This window comes from Akebia trifoliata, chromosome 2 (assembly GCF_017979445.1).
Source record: "Akebia trifoliata isolate Shusen 1 chromosome 2, ASM1797944v1, whole genome shotgun sequence".
Classification (NCBI taxonomy): Eukaryota; Viridiplantae; Streptophyta; class Magnoliopsida; order Ranunculales; family Lardizabalaceae; genus Akebia; species Akebia trifoliata.
Window position 1 is genome coordinate 13,771,832 of NC_141376.1, and position 24,175 is coordinate 13,796,006.

General features: G+C 36.7%; 1 protein-coding gene across 1 annotated transcript in view; it reads left to right on the forward strand.

Annotated features, from left to right (window-relative positions):
• Nucleotides 1-24,130, forward strand: part of DPE1 (disproportionating enzyme) — a 39,771-nt gene extending 15,641 nt beyond the window's left edge. Inside the window, exons 5-16 of the mRNA XM_086431397.1 lie at nucleotides 7,465-7,543; nucleotides 14,192-14,328; nucleotides 14,415-14,573; nucleotides 14,687-14,763; nucleotides 16,710-16,849; nucleotides 16,933-16,964; nucleotides 17,052-17,126; nucleotides 18,331-18,403; nucleotides 18,500-18,588; nucleotides 18,887-18,931; nucleotides 19,043-19,195; nucleotides 23,742-24,130. Of these exons, the coding sequence (XP_086287523.1) occupies nucleotides 7,465-7,543; nucleotides 14,192-14,328; nucleotides 14,415-14,573; nucleotides 14,687-14,763; nucleotides 16,710-16,849; nucleotides 16,933-16,964; nucleotides 17,052-17,126; nucleotides 18,331-18,403; nucleotides 18,500-18,588; nucleotides 18,887-18,931; nucleotides 19,043-19,195; nucleotides 23,742-23,846 (1,164 nt within the window). The 3' untranslated portion in view covers nucleotides 23,847-24,130. The remainder of the gene's footprint in view (nucleotides 1-7,464; nucleotides 7,544-14,191; nucleotides 14,329-14,414; nucleotides 14,574-14,686; nucleotides 14,764-16,709; nucleotides 16,850-16,932; nucleotides 16,965-17,051; nucleotides 17,127-18,330; nucleotides 18,404-18,499; nucleotides 18,589-18,886; nucleotides 18,932-19,042; nucleotides 19,196-23,741) is intronic.
• The last annotated feature ends 45 nt before the right edge of the window (nucleotides 24,131-24,175 follow it).

Genomic DNA, 24,175 nt, shown 5'->3' on the forward strand with positions numbered 1-24,175 from the left:
TTTGGGTTCAATCTTTGTTGACGGAGCTGGTATTTCTCGTTTCTGGTTCCTCCACACTATTTTGCGACAACAAATATACTATTATGCTTGTTTCTGACTCTGTTCTTTACGAGAGAACCAACTATATTGAGGTTGATGTTCACTTTTCAGGGAGAAAGTTCGATCTAGTGTTCTTCATACAATATATCTTCTTTAGATTAGTTGCTAACATGCTCACTAACTCTCATATTGTCAAGTTGGGCTTAGTTGATATATTTGCTTTAGCTTGAGTGGGACTATTGAGAAATATGTCTTTACTTTATTTTATTTTCCTAGTTTTCTATTTTTCTCTTTGTAAGGGCATTTATGTCTATTCACCTTGATTAGTATATATATCTTGGCAAGCTCTCCTGAGAGACTTGACAATCATTCTTTTACAATTTTTCTTATTTATCTTCCCAAAAACAAATTCTGGTCCCTTTTCCAACTCTGAAATGAATTCTATTCTGGAAAGCAGGTAAAACTCTCGCAATTCCTTTTCACACCCCCACCCAAAAGAGCCCACACTCTTGCATGAACTTAGAAACCTAATCTAATTTAATGACTCGCTGTGACAAACGATTGTGATTCAACCCCAATTTCCACTACCATTTCCTAAGAGCACCAAATTCATGCATTTTAAATTGTGAAACCCAAGACACCCTTGTTTTTAAGACAACAAACACTTCTCCACTTTATGAGATGGACTTTCCTCCTTACCTCTTTTTAGTGCTTCTTGAACCTTTTTGTGTAGGTTATATATCATGAAGTATGAACTATGAAGAATCTGGGCATTGGTCTAGTTTATTGGTCGTAGTTGTCATTTGTGGTAATTCCTTTTCCCTAAAAAACAATGCTATAGTGAATATGTTTTATACTAGTTTATCTCCTTGATTATTTTCTTTGCCTTTTGATTGCTGAATACTTATTATCTAAAATTGCTTAAACTTTTTTGTCCTTTCAACTTTCTCTTATTTAGTTGCTAGGATATAAACTTGTTAAAGCCACTAAAATAGGTGGTCTTCTAGGCAACTAGACAAGCAGTTTGAAATCTTAATAGACCTAGGCGAGTGTGCATATGTTTTTGCTCCATTTCAATTTGAATTCACAAATTTGAGATTAGTTGATATTTTATTTTATCTTGATTCTATTTTGATTATTAATTTTTCATTGTATTGCTTTGTTTCCACATTTTTTTTTGTCATCTTATGAATTCTTTTGATTGATTTTCATCCTTGGTATGCGAAGTTACATGTAAATTCTACCTACATGGTGTGTCATATCACATAGTGTTTTTGTATAGGTATAAAGGGGAAGGAAGGGTTTAGATCCTAGGTCTGTAGTATTATCGTTCACTTTTTTTCCCCTCTGATAGATGTCACTCACCTATTTTACCAATCTTATAGTAATTGTATCATGCAATCAATGTTTTTGGTTCTTAATATTATGTGTCTGAATAATATGTGATTAAATTATTTTTCAAATATCAATTGTGTTGTGGTTCATATACTTGGACCCTATTTGTTTGAGCTTCTAGAAGCTGGCTTTTGGAAGAAGTAGAAGTCCAGAGCCTGAAAAGCCACATCCAACAAAAGTTTGTTCGTTATAGAAGCACATAAGTAAGAAATTGATGTTCGTTTGACTGCTTTTTATTGGTGGATTATGGTAAAATGATCATAATACCTTTAATATTGATAATGCACCTAGAATGCATTAAAAATGAGTAGAATACCTATATATATATATATATATATATATATATATATATAAAATAAAAAATTTATATTAAAAAATTATAAAAATAATTATTTTCAATTTAAATAAATTTATAAATTTTATAATTCTATCGAAATTTCGGCAGCATCTCTTTTTAAAAATGAACAAATGATAAAAAAAAATACCTGCATAATACACAATCCAACATTCACATAAAGATGAAGGGTGTTGTGACGCCCCGCCAAACGCTAACACAAAACCCTATGTCAGATCTTAAGGCACAAGGTGGCACCTCGAAATTTCAGCATGGTCTTTTCTATTTATGTTAGCATTCCAAGGCGTTTAACCTGCACCTGATAAACGACATACAATCCTGCATATATACATACAAAAATATAATACTAGCAGAAGCCTGTATACATTTAATAAAGTACGATAGATCAGGGTGTGGAAGAAGAAATTTGTACATGGGATTATACAAAAATTTCTCTCTAACAAAAGTTCTAACGCTCAAAATAAATTCAATAAAACTTTTGGACAAATCGACACCATTAGGGGGTATGACCCCAATACTCACTAAGTGATCGACTTTGACTGTCTATCTGACCCACCAGATGATTCTCACTCATTTTCTATACCTATCTTGCTAAGCTTCGGATCTGAAACTTAAAAAAATGAAGAAGGAAATGGTGAGTAAGAATGGTTACCCAGTAAGTAAGAAAACAATTTCTACCAATAACCTCTTCTAGTATGAATGAATAAACATACTAAATCATTTTAACATATGCAAAGTTTTACAAAATAAACTACGATTAACTGATACATATAGCCAGGGATGAGCAATTAAATATTTTAAAACTCACATTACATCCATCAACAGTACTTACTATAATATTTTCTTTTTATATAAATCTAATTAACCAAATGGAAACATTAACATGCATTTCATTTTATATATCAAAATAAGGCAACAAATACATAATACATAATGGTAGAGTAGTGGAATTAGAGAGTTGGGATTCACTACTGGATCGTTCTCAGTCGGGACATAATGTTTCATAATAAAGTATTAGTTCCTGATTTTGTGGTTGGTCGCTGTTTACCACACTTGCGGGACCATTTATCTGGCTCAGGCTGGCCGTTTGACGTGACCGTAAGCAATGGGTCTCTTTTTGATGTGTTAGAACGTTCGACTACTATAGATTGTTAGTGATCACTGACTAATCATCTTCGTCTATGCCTATCAGGTGTAAATGTGATTCCAAATATACAAATCATTCGTATACGACCACCTATACATTACAAGTTCGCTGGTAAAGATAGAGAGGAATAAACCTGGATTCCAGTTGTGACTCCACTCTCATATATGTCCCCAAACCACGTATAAGCTTGGTGGTTCCTACCGTACGTCCCAGAATAGTACACCACTCCGGATGATATGACGCACTATCCCTTCAAGCATTCACAGACTCTTTAACAACTCACAAACTAGCGACATATATATTCTTTTCATTTGAAAACAAAAGAGAAATTAATAATACAAGGTTGAGTATGGATATCCAGTTTCCTACCATGCAACTGTGGCCACTCGGCCTAAAATAAATAACGAAACGGAAAAGTAAATAGCGCTTCGCGCTAACAGAAAGTAAATAAACATGCAACTAGTAACATTATCCCTAGATATCCGTTCACCAACCTACACACAATACAACAATATAAAATACAGACATCACCCTTCGGGTGTGACTCTGAAATTTTTGCCGTTTCATACCTTTTTTCCCTTTTTACAATTTTCAATCTCTCAAACAAAATATCCACTTTTTGATACTCATCAACTCAATATGAATTAATTGAATATTAAATCATTTTTTCAATTATGAAATTTATTTTTATCAAAAACATTGAAAAAATATAAAACTTAGATCAAAACGGGGTCCGAGCGGTGCATAGGACCTAACTAACGAAAATAACCCGGTGAAATATCCTACCCACTTATAATTTGTTATAAAATACAATTAAACATATCAAATATGCAAGTTCTGGCGTGAATTTGAAATAACCAATTGAATTCTAAATTTTTAGAAACATATCACAAAATTTTGAAAAATCCTAAATGCAGTTTTAACAATTTACGATTACGAATAGAAATTGAGAGTTTTTTACTATCTCTAGGCGACAGAATTGAAGCATGTGCACATAAATCGAGACAATTGGCACGGAAATCGAGGTAGTTCAAACTTCGAGACGGCTGATTTTTTATTATAACTCGGTGGTTTCGAAGATCTTGACACCGTCGTCCTTTCTCCTTTCTGTGGCGGAGGACGGTTTGATCCCGAAATCGATGAAATCCGAGGTCGAGGTTACGAATCTGAGGTAGAAGATCGAAAGAAATCGAATTTTTTTTCGTTATTTCGTTGGCTGGTTTTGGGAGGAATTGAGAAGATGAATGGTGAAAAAAATTAAAAAATTTATTTATATAAAGTCTTGGGACAAAATCGGTATTTTGCCTATTGTTTCGATCGATGATAAGTTGACCATCCGGACTCCAAAAGTGATGAATGAATACTTTATTTCGTTTAATTTTTTGTTTTAGATCTAATGGTGTGGTCAATTTTTACAAATTTTATCTCTAATAAAAATTTACATTTTTGGCCTGATGGGATCCTAAAATTGACGTAATTTTGTTTTTGACGATAATTCGACTTTTTGAGATCTGAAATTGACAAGTAAATAGTCTATGTTCAATAATTTTTCGTTACGAACCCAATGGTATGATTGAATCGTAAAAATTCTTGCTCTAGCAAAAAGTCATTATTTTAGCCTGGTCCGACTCGGTAATTGAAGATTTTGCAACTTTTCTATTTGAACTCGCACTTGAGCGTGCTTACAGGCTAAAGTATGTTTTTCGATCATTTTAAATCCAGTGGTGAGGTCAGATTTTCTTAAAAATGATTAGAAACCTCCTAAAGTTTTACCCCTAAGTCCCATTTTCAAGATTTTCTCAAAATTTCACTATTTTTTTTCTCGAGATACGAATTGAAAACTTGGGCTTTTACAGGCGTTTTGATAATAAAGTAGTGATGAGGAATTGCTTTTGGTCTTGGTAGCAAAGATAAATGGTATTTTGGTAAATATGAAGGGTATTTTGGTAATTCCTTTTTGTTTTTTAGGGTTTGCTTGAAAATTTGATTAAAAATGAAGGCTATTTTGATAAAAGATGAAGGGTATTTTGGAAGATGAAGGGTATTTTGGTAATTCATTTATATTTTTTAAGGTTAAGTTTGATTGAAAATTTGATTAAAGATGAAAGGTATTTTGATAATTGGTAAAGATGAAGGGTATTTTGGTAATTCTTTTTATTTTTTATGGTTAAGTTTGGTTGGAAATTTGATTAAAGATGAAGGATATTTTGGTAATTCCTTTTTATTTTTTAAGGTTAAGTTTGATTGAAAATTTGATTAAAGATGAAGGGTATTTTAGTAAAAATGAAGAGCATTTTGGAAGATGAAGGGTATTTTGGTAAAGATGAAAGGTATTTTGGTAATTCCTTTTTCATTTTTTAAGGTTAAGTTTGGTTGAAAATTTGATTAAAGATGAAGGGTATTTTGGTAACTACACTTGAGTCGTTTTATGTTTTTGGCTTCCAGCAAAAGTCATTTGGAGATGTCCCTCTTGGGCGATTTCTTTTAGGAACTACTTTTGGGCTTTAATTGAAATTCATGGGAGCCAAATAAGCCCAAACGAATATCATTTATCTGGTTTTTTTGGCTTAAAAGTAAAAAAAGCTGCCTCCTGAAGCTCAAACAGATAGGACCATAGATTATCTTATTTTCAATTTGATGTACTTAAACATCTATGTAAAGATAAAGATAAAGGGTTATGAAATACAAATTTTTGTACAGATTATTCCCAGGGAAAGCACAAAGAAAACAATAGGCAATCTGGTAAAAAAGTAAATAAATCAAAATCCGATTTCTATATGTATAGATCTATCCAAGAAGAAGGAAAAAAAAGTGAAATGGCGTGGTACAATGTTTATTACATCTCGTCTTATAGCTGGTGAACATAGGGTCGGTGGATCCCGTCAAACATAGGCTTCTTGTGAGCAAAATATTTTTCTTAAATAATTAACCTTTATCGTAGTATCTAAGTTAAGGACCCATAAATAAATCAATAACTCTAGTGGTTATGGTAGATTAAAGAGTTATGGAGATTCCTAGATGGGAATTATCCCTCTCTGTCACATACTTGTAGCACACACTTTGTGCTCGTGGTTTAACATTGGGCAACAAATATTGAGATAAATACTTACAAATAAAAGTAATATCCCCATTCACACCCTATGTTACTTGGTTCATCGCTTCGCTTGATTCAAATTTGGGTTTGTGGTTTGTCACTCTAGAACAAACTTGGTTTGTAAGAGTAGGCAAAGATAATTCGTTTCTTGGTTAGCTAGTTTAGTTTACTTGTGCATATATATTGTTATAGTTTTAGTTCTAATTTATTTTTATGTGGTATGTCGTGTTGGGCCCATAACTTATTAATGTAAGTGGGTCCACATTTTTTGGTCCAAATGTATATATATGCCCCATTCCCAAGTCCTGGGTATCTAGTTATCCCGGTAGTTGTATCAGAGGCTGCAGACGTTAGAAGCTTCCTATCAGATGTTAAGACGTTAGCCCTATCCTCTGCATGGTCTTCTCCGTAGGGCCGATGCGCGGACATGCTGAAAGCAAGAGGCATAACTCATTTACTAGATTGAGAGATCCTCCTTTTGCTTCTTTCTCCAGCAGCTATTGCTAAAGGCGGGGGTCGGGTTGTTAGGATAGACGTAGCCTCACCTTTCGTGTACCGAAACGTGAGATAAGGGGTCCCCAACCCAAGGTTTCTAAGAGTCAATCATATGGCAAAACCATAGGGCTATCTCCCTATTGAGACTAGATCCTTCGGTTCTTTTATATATATATAGGAGAAATGAGGTGAGTACCTAATCTTAAACTAACCTACAGGCCTCCCAGAGGTGTGCATGTTTGGTGGTAATATGGGTAATCAAATTTCTCACATGCTCTTTGAGCCTCAATGGGAATTCATAGTATTTAGGTTTCAAATCTTGGTTGGACATCTCAATAGAGTTGTCTTGGATGAGTCAACTCGTCTCAGACGAGATAAACCCTTAACTCGGTTTACGATTATTTATTAATACATATTTATATGCAAATAATTATAATTCTTTTAATAAAATAAGGTAGATTAAATATGCTTAGTCATAAGATTTTTTTTTTGTTAAAATAATTATATTTTAGAAATATAATTGTTTTAATTAAAAATACGAAATCCCAATTTACTTGGCAAAGTTTTATTGACTTGGCTGAGATTTTCAAAATTTCGTCCAAGACATCTTGTTTGTCATATGAGATGGCGTGAAGCCTGAAATGAGGTGTCCATTCTCTGTATTGAATGACACCAAGATGACTCAGGCTAGTCATCTTGGTCTCGGACAATATTTGAAACCATGATAGTAGTTCATATGGACATTATATTGATGTGATCATGTTTTGATGCCCACCTCCTCCCCCCCTTTTTTTTTCTTTCAAATGTTTTCAACATCTTAGTACTGAATTTGCAATTCTGCTTCTATGTATCATAGACATTTTTTTTTATCCAGTTTGCATTCAACCGTTTAGGAGTGTTATTGCATGAGCATGCTTGTTATTTTTAGTTCTGTGTTAGGCTGCAGAGAGGCTCATTCTGAGTGAAGGGGAGCTCAAAAGTCAGCTTGAGGATTTTCGAAAAGATCCTGAAATTAAAGGTAAATATTTTCTTTCTTAATACATTTACATCTATCTTCTTGGGAAATTTATTGCGTTCATGAAGGATACAATTTTTTTATATGGTCCACTGATGAATAGTCCCTTTCTATGTAACAATGACATGAACTTGTAGGCCGGTGTGCAACATGGATATAAGGTGTTTGACATGGTGCCTTCAAGAAGCTCTCTCTCTCTCTCTCACACACACACGCGCACACACACACACACACACATTTTATGTCTAAAATTTATGAAAGTAAATAGCACAGTTATACGAAGATAACCTCTAGAGGCTAAGGAGGCTGAGGCCATCTCTCATGAAAAACAGGAAAAGGAAAACAAACGACCTCATCCCATTAACAACGATATCCCATTCTAATAATTGAATTTAAAAGAGAAAATCCATTTACAATCCTTATGCAACTTGGAACAGTTTGATTTAAAAATGCTGATATGCCCACGTAATATAACACAAACACATTTTATGTCTAAAATTTATTAAAGTAGATTGCACAATTATACGAAGATGACCTCTAGGGGCCAAGGCCATCTCTCACGAAAAATAAGAAAAAGAAAACAAACGACCTCATCCTATTAACAACAATATCCCATTCTAACAATTCAGCTTAAAAGAGAAAATCCATTTACAATACATGCACCGATGTTTTTTTGTTAAGTCTCAAACAAAAGCAACACATAACGGGGTGACGTTGGGAAGACATACCAAGTACAATATACTCAAAAAAGAAGTAATTCATGATCTAAATTCATCACATGCTTCCTTTGAATGCAAAATCCTTTAAGAAGGCCTTCTGATCCTTGTAGAGCTTAGATCAGGAAAGCATGTGAGATTTGAACACCATGATGATATCATGGAGGGATTTCTCCTTGGCCTTGGGGATTTTATTATGTCTTTCTTTCCTGATACTCCAGCATTGCAAATGAGTATCACCCTAAAGAATACTTTTTGTTGTAGAAAATCCATGCTCAGCCAACCATGCAAAACGAAAGCCACCAAAAATGGAAGAGTCTAAATGAGATTTTTTTATGGCTTGCTTTGATGTTTTAGGGTTGTAACTAGTCAGCATATAAATTTAGCTATAACAAGGTCTTTTGTTTGGGATGTGAGTACATTGGGAGCATTGCTGGGATCCTTAGCCGTGGTTTAACACTTTACTGGCTACTTATTCTCTTGAGTGCTAGTTATAGATCCAAAGCCATTTGGAACACATCATAAATAAATTTGTGCATAAGATGACTACATTGAAGTCTTGATATACTTCAAAAGGAGGAGATTTATGTTGCTTAAAAGTGCATTTTCTACTTGCTGCCATTTGAGCAACAAATGGCGTCCCTCTTCTTGTGCCCCTGAATCCATAAGCACTGTGCAGGACCACGAAATCATCCAATCTTGTGCATCTGTAACTGTCAATTATTGTAGAAGCTTGCTTAAACATGAATAACTCCCTTTGGTATTCTACTTTATTCTTACATGAACCAATATGTCCATTCCTATGCGAACCAATTCTTGATATAAGTACTTCCATATGTTATCATCTCATAAATATTTGTATACTGATTTATTTTTGTCATCGTTTTTCATAACCATATCTATTATGAAGAAATTTGAGGAAGCGACCAAAGAATTTTTGTGGGATGATAGTGATTAAGCTTAGCTACTAGAAGAGCCAGGAAGCGGTTATATGCTTAGGACCATGGTGTCATTAGAAACTAGAAATTGAACTCTTTTATGATTGGAAATTGGTGGTGGAAGCAAGTTCTAAAATCTCGTTTTCAGGCAATGTTTCAGCCAGGAGAAAATCGAAACATTCTTGATTGAAACATTTTGAAATGTTTGAAACATTCAATTTTCACTGTCGATCTTCTGTTCTGACCAAAACTAGAATGTTTTGTCGAAAAATTGCAAATTGACATGAAATTTTGAACCATGGGCGGCGGAAGCGAGATTCCAAAGTAAAAGTGGTATCTTGGGTATAAAGATTCTTGTTACTAGGGGAAGAACACAACTATGAGTTGGTGGAATTGAAGGATGTCTATATACTAGAAAGAAGGTTGTTAGGGAATTAGAAATCAAGACAATAAATGGAACTCTTTTGGGAAAATGGTCTTTGAGATTTGGAATAGAAGTTACATTTGTGGAGAGTGCAATAAAAACAAAGTATGGTAGTAAGAACTTTGTAAGGATAATAAAGAGGTTCGTTAGCCCTACGGATACAACTTTGTTGTTGTTGCATTCGTCAGTTGGATGTAGTTTATTAGGGGAATCCAAAAGCTGCATGAGTAGTAGTTTGTGAAGGATTACATTTCAAGGTGGGAAAGGGAGATAGGAATCTTTTTTGGGGGACAAGTTGTGTAGAAATACTCTATTTTTACAATTTTTATCTCCAAGTCTCTTTGCAGTTTCTAGTAGGAAACAACGTCCAATTATGGACTTCATGGCCGTATCATTGAAAAGTTATCATAGAATTCTGTTTCAAGAGGAACCATAAAGATTTGGGGGATTTATTTTGTTCCTACTTTATCAAGGATACCCCCTTTCCACTTGGATGGGGACAAATGCTATGGTTGATGGAACACCATGCTCTTTTCGTTGGTAGATTTCTCAACAATCAACATGGCACTGGATTCTACATCGGGTTCCTTAGTTCAAGCTGCTCCTTTTAGTTTGGTACCTAAGATTCCATACAGCTTTGCATATTTTGTTTGGTCCACTTGCCCAACTGTTTTGATATTTTTTATTGTTGATCGTCTGGTTCTCCTATACAATCATTACTGATTTCTGTTCCATGTACAAACCTATGGAGAAATTGTCTATGGTCTCCTTATTCTCTATGATGTAGCCAAATTAATGTGGACATTGCTTTTTTTTTTTTTTTTTTCTTGTCATGATTTGTGCCTAAATTGTCATACTCTGCCATTTTTTTTCTTGAGGTTGGATTCTTTGGAGAATGCAACCATTTGCAATTTATTGGGCTTTTGGAAGGAGGAGGGGGGACAAGGGAATGCTTGATGGTTGGAAGAATGGTATTTGTGCTATTGTCTAGATATGGAGGCACTTATTTTTTTGTTGTCTAAACTATTGAAGGAATAGATGGAGAGACTTCCACATACTACAATTAACTTATTTTGGCCAATACCTTTTCATTGTGAAAGTCGGGGCCTTAGTTGTCAAAAAAGTTTGTCTAGGTATCGAGCTCTGAAATGGCTTTGTCGAAGGGTAGATTCAAGAGCTAGACATTAGTTTTGCATGTTAGAGAAGTTGAGCTAGGGTCTAGGTCTCATGGTTTATAAGGTAATATCTTGGACTGTACCTTGGTCCTTTTTGTCTCTGAAGTCAGACCTGAAGCAAGTTTTCCGAGTTCTTTATAAATGTTCTGTAGGGGTGGCATGTGTACGATTTTGTTGTGTTTAATATTTTTAATGTCCACATAATTTGACATGTTACACTAGAATCCATTGAAAAGAAATGGAGATATCGGATCGCCTTGTCTCATAAGCTTTACTCAATTCATGCAAATAAGCTGAAAATATGTAAGTTGAATTTTTGAGAGTTACTGCTTATATTTATATTTATATAAGGTGTCATTTGCAAACTGCAAATGTGAAATCATATGCCCATTCTCCCCGGCCGCAAACCCTGAATGCTTCCCAATTTCTGCCCCTTTTGATAGCTCCAAAACGTCCGTTAACCCTTTGAGCTTTTGAAAAAACCTTCTAAAGACCTGTTTATTAAAATCGAAAAGAAAGGGGAAGAAACGCATTTCATTAACCAACAGATCCACTTGTTGCCAAAACCCATACGACCCAGAAGATACTCCAAGAAGTTCCAATTAATGTGATCGTAAGCTTTTTGAAGGTCTATCTTACACACCAATTGTCGAGTTGCACTTCTTTCTAGAGTCTATACATTCATTCACAATGAGAATACCATCCAAAATTTGCCTTCCTTTAACGAAAGCTCCTTGTGCCGAACCAATAATACCCTCCATGACTGATTTCATTCTGGAAGCCAACACCTTTGATAAAATTTTATACACTAGCACACCAAACTGATTGGTCTAAGGCCAGAGATATCCTCCACATCCGAAACCTTGGGGATTAAAGCCACAAAGGTAGTATAAAACTTTCATTAAAGAAATCATCAAAATAGCTAGAAAGTCACTTTTTAAAGTATTCCAACAAGTTTGGAAGAAAGCCATAGTGAAACCATCTAGACTCGGGGCCTTATATCTCCTTCCATACCTTGAAAGAGCTCAAAGAATCTCGTCCTCCTCAAAAGGTCTCTCAAACCAAACTTGTTCCTCCGCCGCAATTATGTCGAAAGAGAGATGATCCAACTTTGGTCTATTTTGTGCTCCTCAAAATACAGCTTTGTGTAAAAATCTACGACCATATCGCAATCTCTTCTTCCTTTGATTTCCATTCCCCATCAATCTTCAACTTGTAGATACCATTTATACGATTCCAACAAAACGCCCTTCTATAAAAGAAGCTCGTGTTATTGTCTCCTTCCTTTGGCCAAGTAACTCTAGATTTTTATTTCCGATTAATCTCCTCCAAAGCAACCACCTTTTGAAATTTTGAAGTGAGGTTCACCCTTCTTACCCTATCAACTTCCCCTAGTCTCCCCTTTTCCTCTCCCTATCAATACCTTCGATCTCTTCAAGTAAAGCTTGCTTATTAATTTCCACCCTTCCAAACACCTTATTCCATACCTTTAGTTTTTCCTTGATTGACTCCAGTTTCTTTCGAAATACCACCCCCAGTCTTTCAATAATAGAAACCTCGTTCCACCAAACATGAATCAGATTTTTAAAGTCTGGATGCTGTAACTATACATTCGCAAAACGAAAGGGAATAGGTTTCTGTCTATGCTCTGCTACCACCAAGGAGATAGGATAGTGATCTGAGGTCGTGTTTGGGATAGTTTCTTGAAGTACCCCACCAAAGTGTTTTTCCCAATCTGGGCAGATTAAGAATTGATGCAATCTATTTAACACCAAGTTCGATTGATGATTGGACCAGGTGAAAGAACCTCCCGAAAGAGGGAGATCAACCAACTCACGTCTGTTTACAAAAACCCCAAATTTCCTCATTTTTGTAGTCACTCTAGACCCACCCAATTTTTCAAACGAGAATTTAATGACATTGAACTCCCCCCCGATACGCCATAGTTTCCCCCAACGAGCATTCACATCATCTAGTTCCTCCCAAAACTGGCCACTCTTTCCCGACTTCTTGTAGGACCATAAATTGAAGTAAAAATCCATTGGAAGTCCTCCTGAACCCTTTTACAGAGGATAGAGACTAAGAAAACACCTATCAGCTCTTCTGTAACCTCGAACCTCTTGTTCCACATCAAAATGATACCTCCTGAAGCTCCAAAAGATGGAAGATAACACCACCCTATTCCTTGGGAGCTCTAGATTTCTGCTACCAATTTCCACCTGTACCAATTTTGACTCTTGAAGGGCTACTAAATGGGGTTTGTAAAGACAAATCAAAGATTTGATCACAACCTTTGTGCACTGCTATTCATGCCATGGACATTCCAGGAGAAATTTTTTAGCGACATCTAAAACACTTACTTTCTCCCAATTCTCTTTGTTGTGGAGCATTTCAGCGGAAATTCAACAATTGATTTCTTGAGATCTTGCACTTCCTTTGATCGTCTGGGTTTTGATCTTTTTACTGCCTCTGATGCCGCTACAGGGTCTGGGATAGATGTTTGAATTCTCAACGGCGACGCAATTACCTCTTCAAAAACTCGCGGGACAGACATCTCCTCATCCCCTCTCTACAGAATCTTCCTTCTGATACAAGCCACCTTCCCACCACCTTCTGAAAACAACGCATTGCTTCCTCACTAACTCTTATTGCCACATTAAGAATCAGAAGAGACTCACCCCTTCTTTTATCGATCGAGAAACCAATCTTCAAGCCTGTTTCCAGAATATTTCCAAGGAATTGTTTGGATAGATCCTTCAAAGTTTAATCTCGCAATCCGGCTGTTCCAAATTCTACCACAGGAAGAGAACAGATGCTATCACCTGGACCTGGAGGTAAGCGAAGCAAGGAATCTTGAGATCCACACACCCCCTTTGGTTCAACTACCGGAATATGCTCCAGGAGGCTTCCAAACTCCCCTTTCTTTCTCTCATTGTTTCGAGTCATCTAGGAGTGTTGATGAGACAAACCAAAATATGAACTGAGATCTTAACATGTAATTGTATTTGGTCGGTTTTAGATCTTAATATGGTCAATCCAATGTTGATCTGTAAAGGGGTCCATTGAGATTCATAGATCCAGTGCTGATCCATTGAGGAAAGAACTAGTTTCAGGCCTATCGATAATGGATTATTTGAACTTTTGGTTTGGGTCAATTGAATGTATTGAGAACCCTGATTACACGTAGATATGCTTTGATACATACAGAACACTGATTTTTCGGATGCTTTGGTTATGCCTTAGTGTCCCTTTGTCTTTAAATGCGTTAAATAGATTGATAAACTCAATGCCCTGATCTTATTATTATTTTTTAAATACTTATTTTAATACATTTGTGGTTGTTGGCCTTTAATTTGTCCTTTTCATCTAACTTCATAAATTATTTTTCCCTCCTTTAGGCTGGCTCGACGATGCAGCTTATTTTGCAGCAATCGACAACACTTTAAATACAATCAGTTGGAACGAGTGGCCTGAACCTCTAAAAGATCGCCATCTTGTGGCCTTGGAAGAAATTTATCAAATTCAAATGGATTTTGTAATAATGGCTAACTGTTAGAGTTTTTCTCCAAGCTCATTGTGTCTCACAATTTTCTGCTTAATACCTCTTCATGCTTACTGCAGATGAACACATTCATTGCACAACAATTCTTATTCCAAAAGCAATGGCAGAAAGTTCGCGACTACGCGCGGATGAAGGGAATCAGAATTATGGGAGACATGCCTATCTATGTTGGTTATCACAGTGCTGATGTCTGGGCAAATAAGAATCTATTTTCTCTGGTGAGTAGTTCTATGGTATTATGGAAGATGCTTGATCATCTGAAAAAAAAAAAAATCTTTGGAACAAATTCTTGACTTGATTCAATCACTTACCATTTTTCTTTTGTTGGCAGAACAGGAATGGTTTTCCGATTCTTGTTAGTGGTGTTCCTCCAGATGCCTTCAGTGAAACTGGTCAGCTGTGGGGCAGGTTGTTATCATACCAGATGACACAAGTAGATGCATTAGTCTTTATCTGTTAAAAAGCATATATTTTGTTGCTTAGTTGTTTTCCTTAACTGTACTCAATGTGGAAAACTAAAAGAACTGTACCAAGAGAATGCTGGTAGATACAGGACACATGCAAGGGGTTGGGACCTGATTTAATGATCCAAACCATCATAGATTTGGTGGGATGGATGACAAGAATGGGTTATTGGTCCAAGAGACTCTAAGTAGATTGAACTTTAGTCCCAACCCCTTGCCTGTCACTACGTGGACCTCTATGTCATTGTTTTCTGATAGGTAAGGTTGTTGGTCCGCTGGACTGACTACTACTACAGGTCAGTACCCGCTGTGCCTGACTAGGCCCCCCCCCCCCCCTCTCTCTACTGTTGGTTTTTCATCATTTTTTTCTGATTAACTTTTTTGGGCATCATCATCATAATAAAATCCTTATCCCAAAATCTGGCGTTAGCAGTGGAACTGATCTTGTTCTCCCATTTAATTCTGCCTAAAGCCATCTCTTGTGTTAATTTTAGTGTGTGGACACTTCAGCTGTGTTGTGGTCAGTCCTTTCTTTTATCTTTTTCTGGTGTAAGGCGTTTAATGAGTTTAGGGGCATGTTCTTTGATGATTTTGTCGCAAGGTGGGAGTGGGATTGCTGTATCTCTTGCCTGCAGTTCTGTCCTTGTTCCTTTTTAGTTGGTTATCTCAACCACTTTATCAATAAATTTTGTTATTAATAAAAAATAAAAAAAATCAGTTCTCACTATAGTAATCCGCGTTCTTTTTGATCTTTACTTTGCTCTTTTAGAACCTTCAACATGCAGATTCCTTCCAAGTTCTAACTGCAGGTGTGATTGGCCTTCTTTGCATATCACCAAACCATCTCAATTGATTTTCCCTTAGTTCATCACTTATTAGGGTCACTCTTACATTTTCACGTATGCTTTTATTTGTAATTTTATCTTTCCTAAGTTTTTCATTCATCCTTCTCAGTATCCTCATCTCTGCTACAATCCATCTATGCACGTGTTTCGTCATTTTTATGTGTTGTATTTTGATGTTAGTGTCTTTTTTGGTATTTTACCTCATTAGTGAGGGTAATGTTGTAATTCTCGTATGGCCTCCTAATATAAGGCAAAGGCGCTTCATTTCCCCCCTATGCACTTAGCTTATTTTTCTTGTTCTCTCTTTCCTCCTCTTTCTCTCATCTTGTTTTATTTCTCATCCCATTACCTCTTTCCATCAGTAGCATCATCTTTAACTTCATGAAATTTCCTTTTTAGTTTGATTGGGATGTGCTGGTCACATAGTTCTCCAGAAGCACACACACACCTCTTCCCTTTAACCACTCCAGTTCTATTTCTAATCAAACCATCTCTCCTCAATCTCTTCATCCTTATTGGGACTGCCACATATATCTATATGTGGCAATGGTCACACATATTTCCTTGTAAGGATTAGAGCATTTAATCATGAATTATTGTTAATACAAGAAACATCTGCTACTGATATAACTGCAAAATTTGCTCTTTTTTAATTTTATATTTTGATAAATACTGTATGATTATATCTGGATGGGATATTAAGAAATTTAAATTTTCTTGGGTATCCAAGCCACAATTATTCCTTGGTAGAAAACATCTTCCTCTTACTATGAAAAGAGTAAAATATTGGATGTTCAGGATGATCTGGTTCTATCAATTTTGGTTTAGGTCTTATAGGAGGGACCCTGCTTCACAGATGCCATGGTGCTATGCCTATGGTAGACCATCCTAATGGTCTAAACGATCAGTATACCATTCCAACCAACAAGGTCATAAGGCCTCTATTGAGAGGACGAGCAAGTTCTAATAAATGCTTTTCTAGTTTTTTTGAAGCATTTCCATATCAGTTAACTCTTCTAAATACCTTTATGTATGTTCTTAACAGTCCTCTGTATGATTGGAAAGCCATGGAGGCCGAGGGATTTGCTTGGTGGGTACAGAGAATAAGGCGTGCACACGATCTGTATGATGAGTTCAGGATAGACCATTTTCGAGGATTGTCTGGCTTTTGGGCTGTTCCTTCTGGTGAGATCATTTGATCAACATATTTTGAGTTGCGGGTTGCTATATATGTACATTATAATGATCTTAATTGGACAAATGAGCAGAATCAAAGATTGCAATGTTCGGGCGATGGAAGGTCAGGGCAGGTCTACATGTTAACATCTCGTTGTTTCTTCTCTGATGCACTTAATAATCCACATCAGTTATTTTTTATTGACATTAGGCTGGACCGAAAAAAGCCTTATTTGATGCCATCTTCCAAGCCATTGGAAAGATCAATATAATTGCAGAAGACTTGGTATGTTTATATGTGTTTTTGATCTCAAATGCACTCAGTTTTTCATCATCTAGTTTTTTAATCTCAAATGCAAATCATGGACTTCAGGCATGGTGTTGGGTATTACCGACCAAATTGGAGACTTAGTTATCTGTTACATGTTTCTCTTTCTTTAAGTGGAGTTTCTTTAATTCTCAGGAAAAAAATGGCAGAAAATTGATGACACGTATGAATCCATATATCCTTCACGGAAAGTAGTATTTACTGGTATATATATAACAAGGGTCCTGTTCGGCAGCCAACGTTAGAGAGCCAACGCCTTTGTCCTATGTGGGTTAGAAGTTTTGGAATGGGCTGATTTTTTGTGAGGATGATCTCCTCACTGTAGAGATCATCCTCACAAAAAATCAGCCCAATTTGAAACTTCTAACCCCATCAAAAGTTTTTTAGAATTGTGGACCATCAATTTTTTACCGTTAATTTGTTAACCACTTTTGATGGGGTTAGAAGTTTCAGATTGGGCTGATTTTTCGTAAGGATGATCTCCTTACCCAAGAGACCATCCTCACAAAAAATCAGCCAATTCTGGAACTTTTAAGCAATATAGGACAAATTTTGGCACCCAACGTTGGCTCCCTAACATTGGCTGCCGAACGCCACCCAAATATAAATCTGCATAATCATCAAATTTTAATGCATAAGAAATATTTTGATGCAAAATGCATGTAGTATGATGGATCGCAATGTCAGGGAGATAATTGTAAGGTACACATGGATTTTCTCATTGCTTGCTCGGTAAACATGTGTTTTCCATGGTAAGATTTTTACAAAATAAGTTTCTCTACTCTGAATCTTCCTCACAAGTTGGCTTAAGCAAAGAACATGAGTTTACGTACGCAAATCTGTAGCATGTGTAGTAGGTGATGCTTATGTGCATCTTTGTGTTATCTAATTACCTTGTTTCGTCATCTCTGTCCTGAGGAAGTCGTTTAGCATGATTCTTAGCTTCATAGAGAAAGGATATATGACAAGCTTATCTTCTGCATCTGTTAGCTTTAGAACATCAATAATTGGGTTAAAAACTCAAATCTTGGCTTCAATTGTGAAGATTTGATGTAGTATACTGGTAGTACTCTAGGAGATATTTAATATGGATTCCATATCATATATTTTCTGCTGCAGAATACGTTCTCATCTCATTTGCATGCCGTCTTTAATGTCACAGGGAGTAATCACGGAAGATGTAGTTCAGCTTAGGAAGGCTATTGGGGCACCTGGAATGGCTGTCCTCCAGTTTGGTATTGAGCCATTCTCCCTCAGATATTGTAGTCTTTAAGAGGTACCCTTGAACTTGACACTTTTGAGTGGAAATTCTCTGTATTTTCTTGCTGCAGGTTTTGGTGGTGGCTCAGATAACCCTCATTTACCTCATAATCATGAGCGTGATCAAGTGGTGTATACTGGAACTCATGACAATGACACGGTGAGAATCCTCCTTATGATAATTTCCTGGGAGCTATCATTAATATTGGATTCTTTTGGATATTCAGAAAAAATATGGTTGGCAAGGATCAATGTCTATAATGGGATGTTTTAGAGGATTTGATTGAAACAAATTTGGTCTAGGAGATCCTTTAGGTGGATTCATTGAAATGTGGGTCCTATTGTGCTGTCTGTGTGCACATGTGCAGCACTGGTAGGATGGGTTCTCTCTGCTTCAAGTCCTTGAAGATAACCTTTAATTTCCCCCCATTTCTAACACTTAATTAAATGTTTTCAAGGTTCGAGGTTGGTGGGAAAACTTGAAATGGGAAGAAAAGTCCAATGTGAGTGTTTATTGTATTGAATGCAGAATACAAGTCTCTTGCTGGTATGTTTTTATCAAGCTTGGTTTCACATTTGTATGCATCCTTATTTCAAGGCATTTCTCATGACAGGTACTAAAGTATCTCTCAATAACAGAAGAAGATGATATATCATGGACCCTTATTCGGGTTGTATTATCTTCGGTCGCTCAAACTGCTATCATACCAATGCAAGATATCCTTGGATTAGGTAGTTCCTCTAGGATGAACATTCCAGCAACGCAGGTAAAATACCGGTTAAGAAGCAAATTGCAGGTTAAGCATACAAAATTCTTGTTCAAAAACATTTAATTATATTAGGATCTCATTATGTTTTCTTCTGTTGCATCCATGACTAATTCAGTAGATGTAGAATACAAATTCTTTTTGTTCATCTTCATCTCCTTGTCACTTTACTCATGCAATCAGCTGAAGCCCCGTTCATATTCTGTACTTGGAACTCGTGGATTTACCTAGGTTAGGTTGGTTTATGGCCAATAGAAAAAATAAATATTCGAAACCCATTGAACGGGGCAGTGGATGAGGAAGCATATTCAACAAGTTTTGCAAGGCATTCCAGGGGCTCTTATGAGAATTTTGATGTCCGATACTTTGAGAGCAAGGGATTCAAATGGAATGATTTTCATCTGCAGGCCAAACTCTCGTCTTAAGTATGCTGATTTAAGGGAAGTGATTTCCATTCTCTGACCCTCACTGTTCAACGTGAGAGTGGACAGCTGATGCATTACATGCAGGTCTCCAGAGAATGAATTCCGGGTAGGTAGAGTAGAAATGGATATGTCAATATGCATCAACCCCCTCCAAGAGTTTTGCTGGCTTCAAGATAATCATTAAAACCAGCCATGTCATAGAGGGGTTTCTTGTGCAAAAACAAACTTACCCAAAACCATTGAAGCCTACCTCTACAAACCTCCAAATTCATTACTGTGCCGCCCATGCCACCCATTTAAACTTGATTTATAACCATTTTTTCCCTATAAAGATGGAAACATTATCTAAATATCTCCAAGGATACTTTGTCCTCGGTTTTAGTCCTTTTTCTTTGAATCAATACATATGTTTGGCAAGTTGACATCTAAGTGACGTGTCTATAGGGGCCCACATGGAGATTAGCCAAGGGCATTCAAGTTAACCCTATCAAATTAGGCATTTTGGTTAACAGTGAAAGCGGAGGATCCATGATTATTCAACTTGTAAACCACTTTTTATAAGACAAGAAATATTTGAACGGGCATAAATTTTGATGGTGATAACATCCATGTTGAGATCATCTTCACAACTCATCCCTTGCTCATTTCTATGTTGGCTGAATGAGTGTGTATCTTGAAATGTCAACTTTCTAGACACCTATGGATCTTACTCAAAAATCAAAATTGGTTGGTGAGGATGATCTCGTCGCCATGGAGGTCAAGGAGAATTTTTTTTTTTTTGATGAGTGTAATATATTGATGAGAAAAGGAAAAACAAAGTACAAAGAGGCCGAGTAAGCCTCTCAAAGAGCTACAAGGCAAAGAAAAACTAAAGACATCAATGATTACAAAAATGATTCCATCTAAAAATAAAGTCTTCAAAAGTAATCCCTGCAAACTCCAAGTTTTGTTTTGACCATAAGTACAAAAAGCCCAAGATCTCCAAGAACCAGTTGTGAGAACTTCTTATCTTACTATCCTACTATTCCTCTCGTTCCATACCCCCCAAGCAATAGCCGAGGGAAGCATAGCCCAAAGGGATCCTTTTCTGGAATTGAATCATTATTGGCCCACTCTACCAACAACGAGGAGAACTTACTAGGAAAGACCCATTGAATACGGAATAGACCAAGGAATTTTGACCACATAATATGAGAAAAAGAACAATGAATTAATAAATGATCTACGGATTCACCATCATTCATGCAAAGGGGACAATAGTTGGGTGAGATCCAACCCCGAATATTCAAGTTATCCATCGTAAGAACCTTGCCAAGGGAGGCCAATCAAACAAAGAAGGAGACTTTAGAAGGAATATACTTTGACCAAATGATGGACCCCCAGGGAGAACGTTTTACGAAAGGGGTTAGCCATTTAAAGAAAGATTTTACAGAGAATCTCAAGTCCTTAGCCCTCGTCCACTCCCGTTTATCCTGATCACTACCATTGAGATGAAACGAATGTAGGAGATCAAGGAAAGATGTCACCCCTGTTAACTCCCAATCATTAAAGTTCCTCCTGAACCCCAAATCCCAAGTAGAGTTGGTATCATTGCGAATCAGACACTGCTGTATCGAGCAATTCTTTTTTAGAGAACAGGCGTACAAGGACTGGAATTGAACTACCAGCGACAATGAATCACACCAAATATCCTCCCAGAATCTGATCTTGTCACCCTTTCCTGCTTTGAATCGAATCCCTCTCTCGAACTCCTCACTCACTTTAAGAATACCCTTCCAAACACTACACCCATACGAGCCTCTAGCCTCACCCGTATGTTATCTTAGTCTCTTTTCCCCATATTTAGCCAAAATAACCTTGCTCCACAGACTATCCTTCTCTTCACTGAACCTCCAAATCCATTTCCCTAAAAGCGCTCTATTAGCTAGTCTAAGACCCCTAATCCCCAACCCCCCGTTCTTTTTAGGCCTGCCAGGTGATATTTCCTACTCCCATTCCTGTCGATCCACAAAAAGTTTCTCATAAGTCTTTCCAATCTAATTTCAACAGTCCTAGGAAGCGTGAACGATGAGAGAAAGTAAACCGGGATACTCGTCAAGGTGCTTTTTATCAAAGTTACTTTCCCTCCTTTAGACAGATAATTGGCCTTCCATGCGTTCAACTTTTTTTTCCAATATTTCAATCACTCCATCCCAAATATTTCTACTGTTATAGGGTGTTCCCAACGGTAAGCCCAAATAAGTCGTGGGTAAAATATCATGCCCACATCCCAAGATTGCGGCCATCAAATGAATATCATTCACCTCGCCTATCCCAAACAACTTACTCTTTTGCAAATTTATATGTAAACCGGAAATAGTCTCAAAGCAACTCAATAAAACTCGCAATACTCTCATTTGATCCCTCGAATGATCTAGAAATACCAGTGTGTCATCTGCAAATTGTAAGTGAGAAATCAAAGGTCCCCCATTCACTCTAAATCCCGAAAGCTTTCCTAACTCAACTGCTCTTCTAAACAATCTACTCAAGGCTTCTGCAGCTATAAGGAATAAGAATGGTGATAGTGGGTCCCCTTGCCTCAACCCTCTCGATCCCCTAAAAAAGTCAGCCGGGCTCCCATTGACAAGAATCAAATAAGACACCATTTTAACACATTTCATGATCCATCCAATCCACTTCACTCCAAAACCCATTCTCCCTATCATGTATTCTAAGAAATCCCAGTTAACATGATCGTAAGCCTTTTGTAAATCTATTTTCCCAATCGTCCTTTCTTTCTTATCATTAATCCTTGAATCAAGACATTCATTGGCAATCAAAACTCCGTCAAGAATTTGTCTTCCCCTAATGAAGGCCCCTTGCTTGTCTTCAATAAGCTTAGGGAGAACTACTTTCAAGCGCGAAGCTAGTACTTTGGATATAACTTTGTACACCGAACTCACCAGACTAATGGGTCTGAAGTCACCTAGCTTATCTGCCCCGACTTTCTTTGGAATCAAAGCCACAAAAGTGCTGTTAAGCTATAATCCAGACAGTTCTTGTCTTGCAATTCTTTGATGACTCTCATGAAGTCCAACGAGACGATATCCCAATAGTGTTTAAAGAATTCCATGGTAAATCCGTCTGGCTCGACTCTTTATCCCTACTCATCAAGAAAAGAACTGATCTAACCTCCTCCTCACTGATTTGTCTTTCCAGCCACTTCCTGTCCTCCTGGTTTAATGAAGTAAATTCTAGATTATCCGGTTGAGGTCTTAATGGTTCCTTTTCCTTATACAAATCTTTGTAGTAACCTACCACACCTTCCCTAATCTCCTCATCTCCTACCACCAAATTACCATTGATAGAGAGTTTAACAAGCTGGTTACTCCTTCTGCGAAAGTTGGCGATTTTATGAAAGAATTTTGTGTTATTATCCCCTTCTTTCAACCATTTGACTCTCAATTTTTGTTTCCAACTAATTTCTTCCATCAGCGCGATTCTTTGGAATTCTAGTTTCAACTCCACTCTCTTGCCTCTTTCTTCCTCATTAAAATTCCCTTCCTCCTCTTTTTTGTCTAAGGTTTCAATTTGTAACATAATCTCCTTTTTCACATCTATTCTCCCCAGCACCTCTTTATTCCACACCTTCAGCTTACCTCTCCTCGTAGATCTTCTTGACCTCCATAGCTTATTTCCTTCGCTCTCTCCTATTGAAGTTAATACTTACAGAAAAAATAAAAAATGGGTCCATTCCGAAAATTCTAATCCTGTGGAAATTGGAAACATCAAAGACTGCCCATTTCATCACTAATTGAGCTCACTTTACTAGGGTTAGAGGTTTCAGAATGCGATAGTTTTCTGTGATAATTTTCTTGGTGAGGATAATATACTTTAGAATCAGTCAATCCATCCTGTTAGCCCCCCTTACTTAGGTGAACGCCATTGCTCTTGGCAATCTTTTTTTTTTTTTTTGGTATGTGTGCTTGCCTGCGTTTGTTTGTTCTGGATTTCATCCATAATAGACATGGAAGTGTTTCTTATTCATTTTTGCCGAAAAATGTGTTTAATCAACTTCTACATTTTACTCTTTTTCTCACTGTACCTTCTGATTCCCGACCCACTCTTCTTTTGGGATGCAGTTTGGAAACTGGAGTTGGAGGATACCTAGCTCAGTGAGCTTTGATGGTTTACAATCAGAGTCAAAGAAGCTGAAGGAGATGCTTTCAATGTATGGGAGGCTGTGAACTAATGAGATGGTGCTCTCCATCAGTTCCTGTTTTTCTGTAATGGGGTACCAGCTGCTTTATATCTATATAAGGAGGTGAGGAGCAGAGAAGTTAAGTAAATAAGTCAGGCTTATGATCTTATTCATTTTTCATCTCTTGAACTCTGCGACAGAAACTTATCTTGCTTCTAACCTGCAAGGCTGCAACAGCTCAATAGTTATTGGTTCTATTATTTTGTAGGAGGATATAATAATCTACTATATTCATTAGGGTTGTTGGATATAATATACCAAATTTTAGTATAGCTTATAGAATAATGCTGAAGTGACCTCAAGATTGTACCTCAT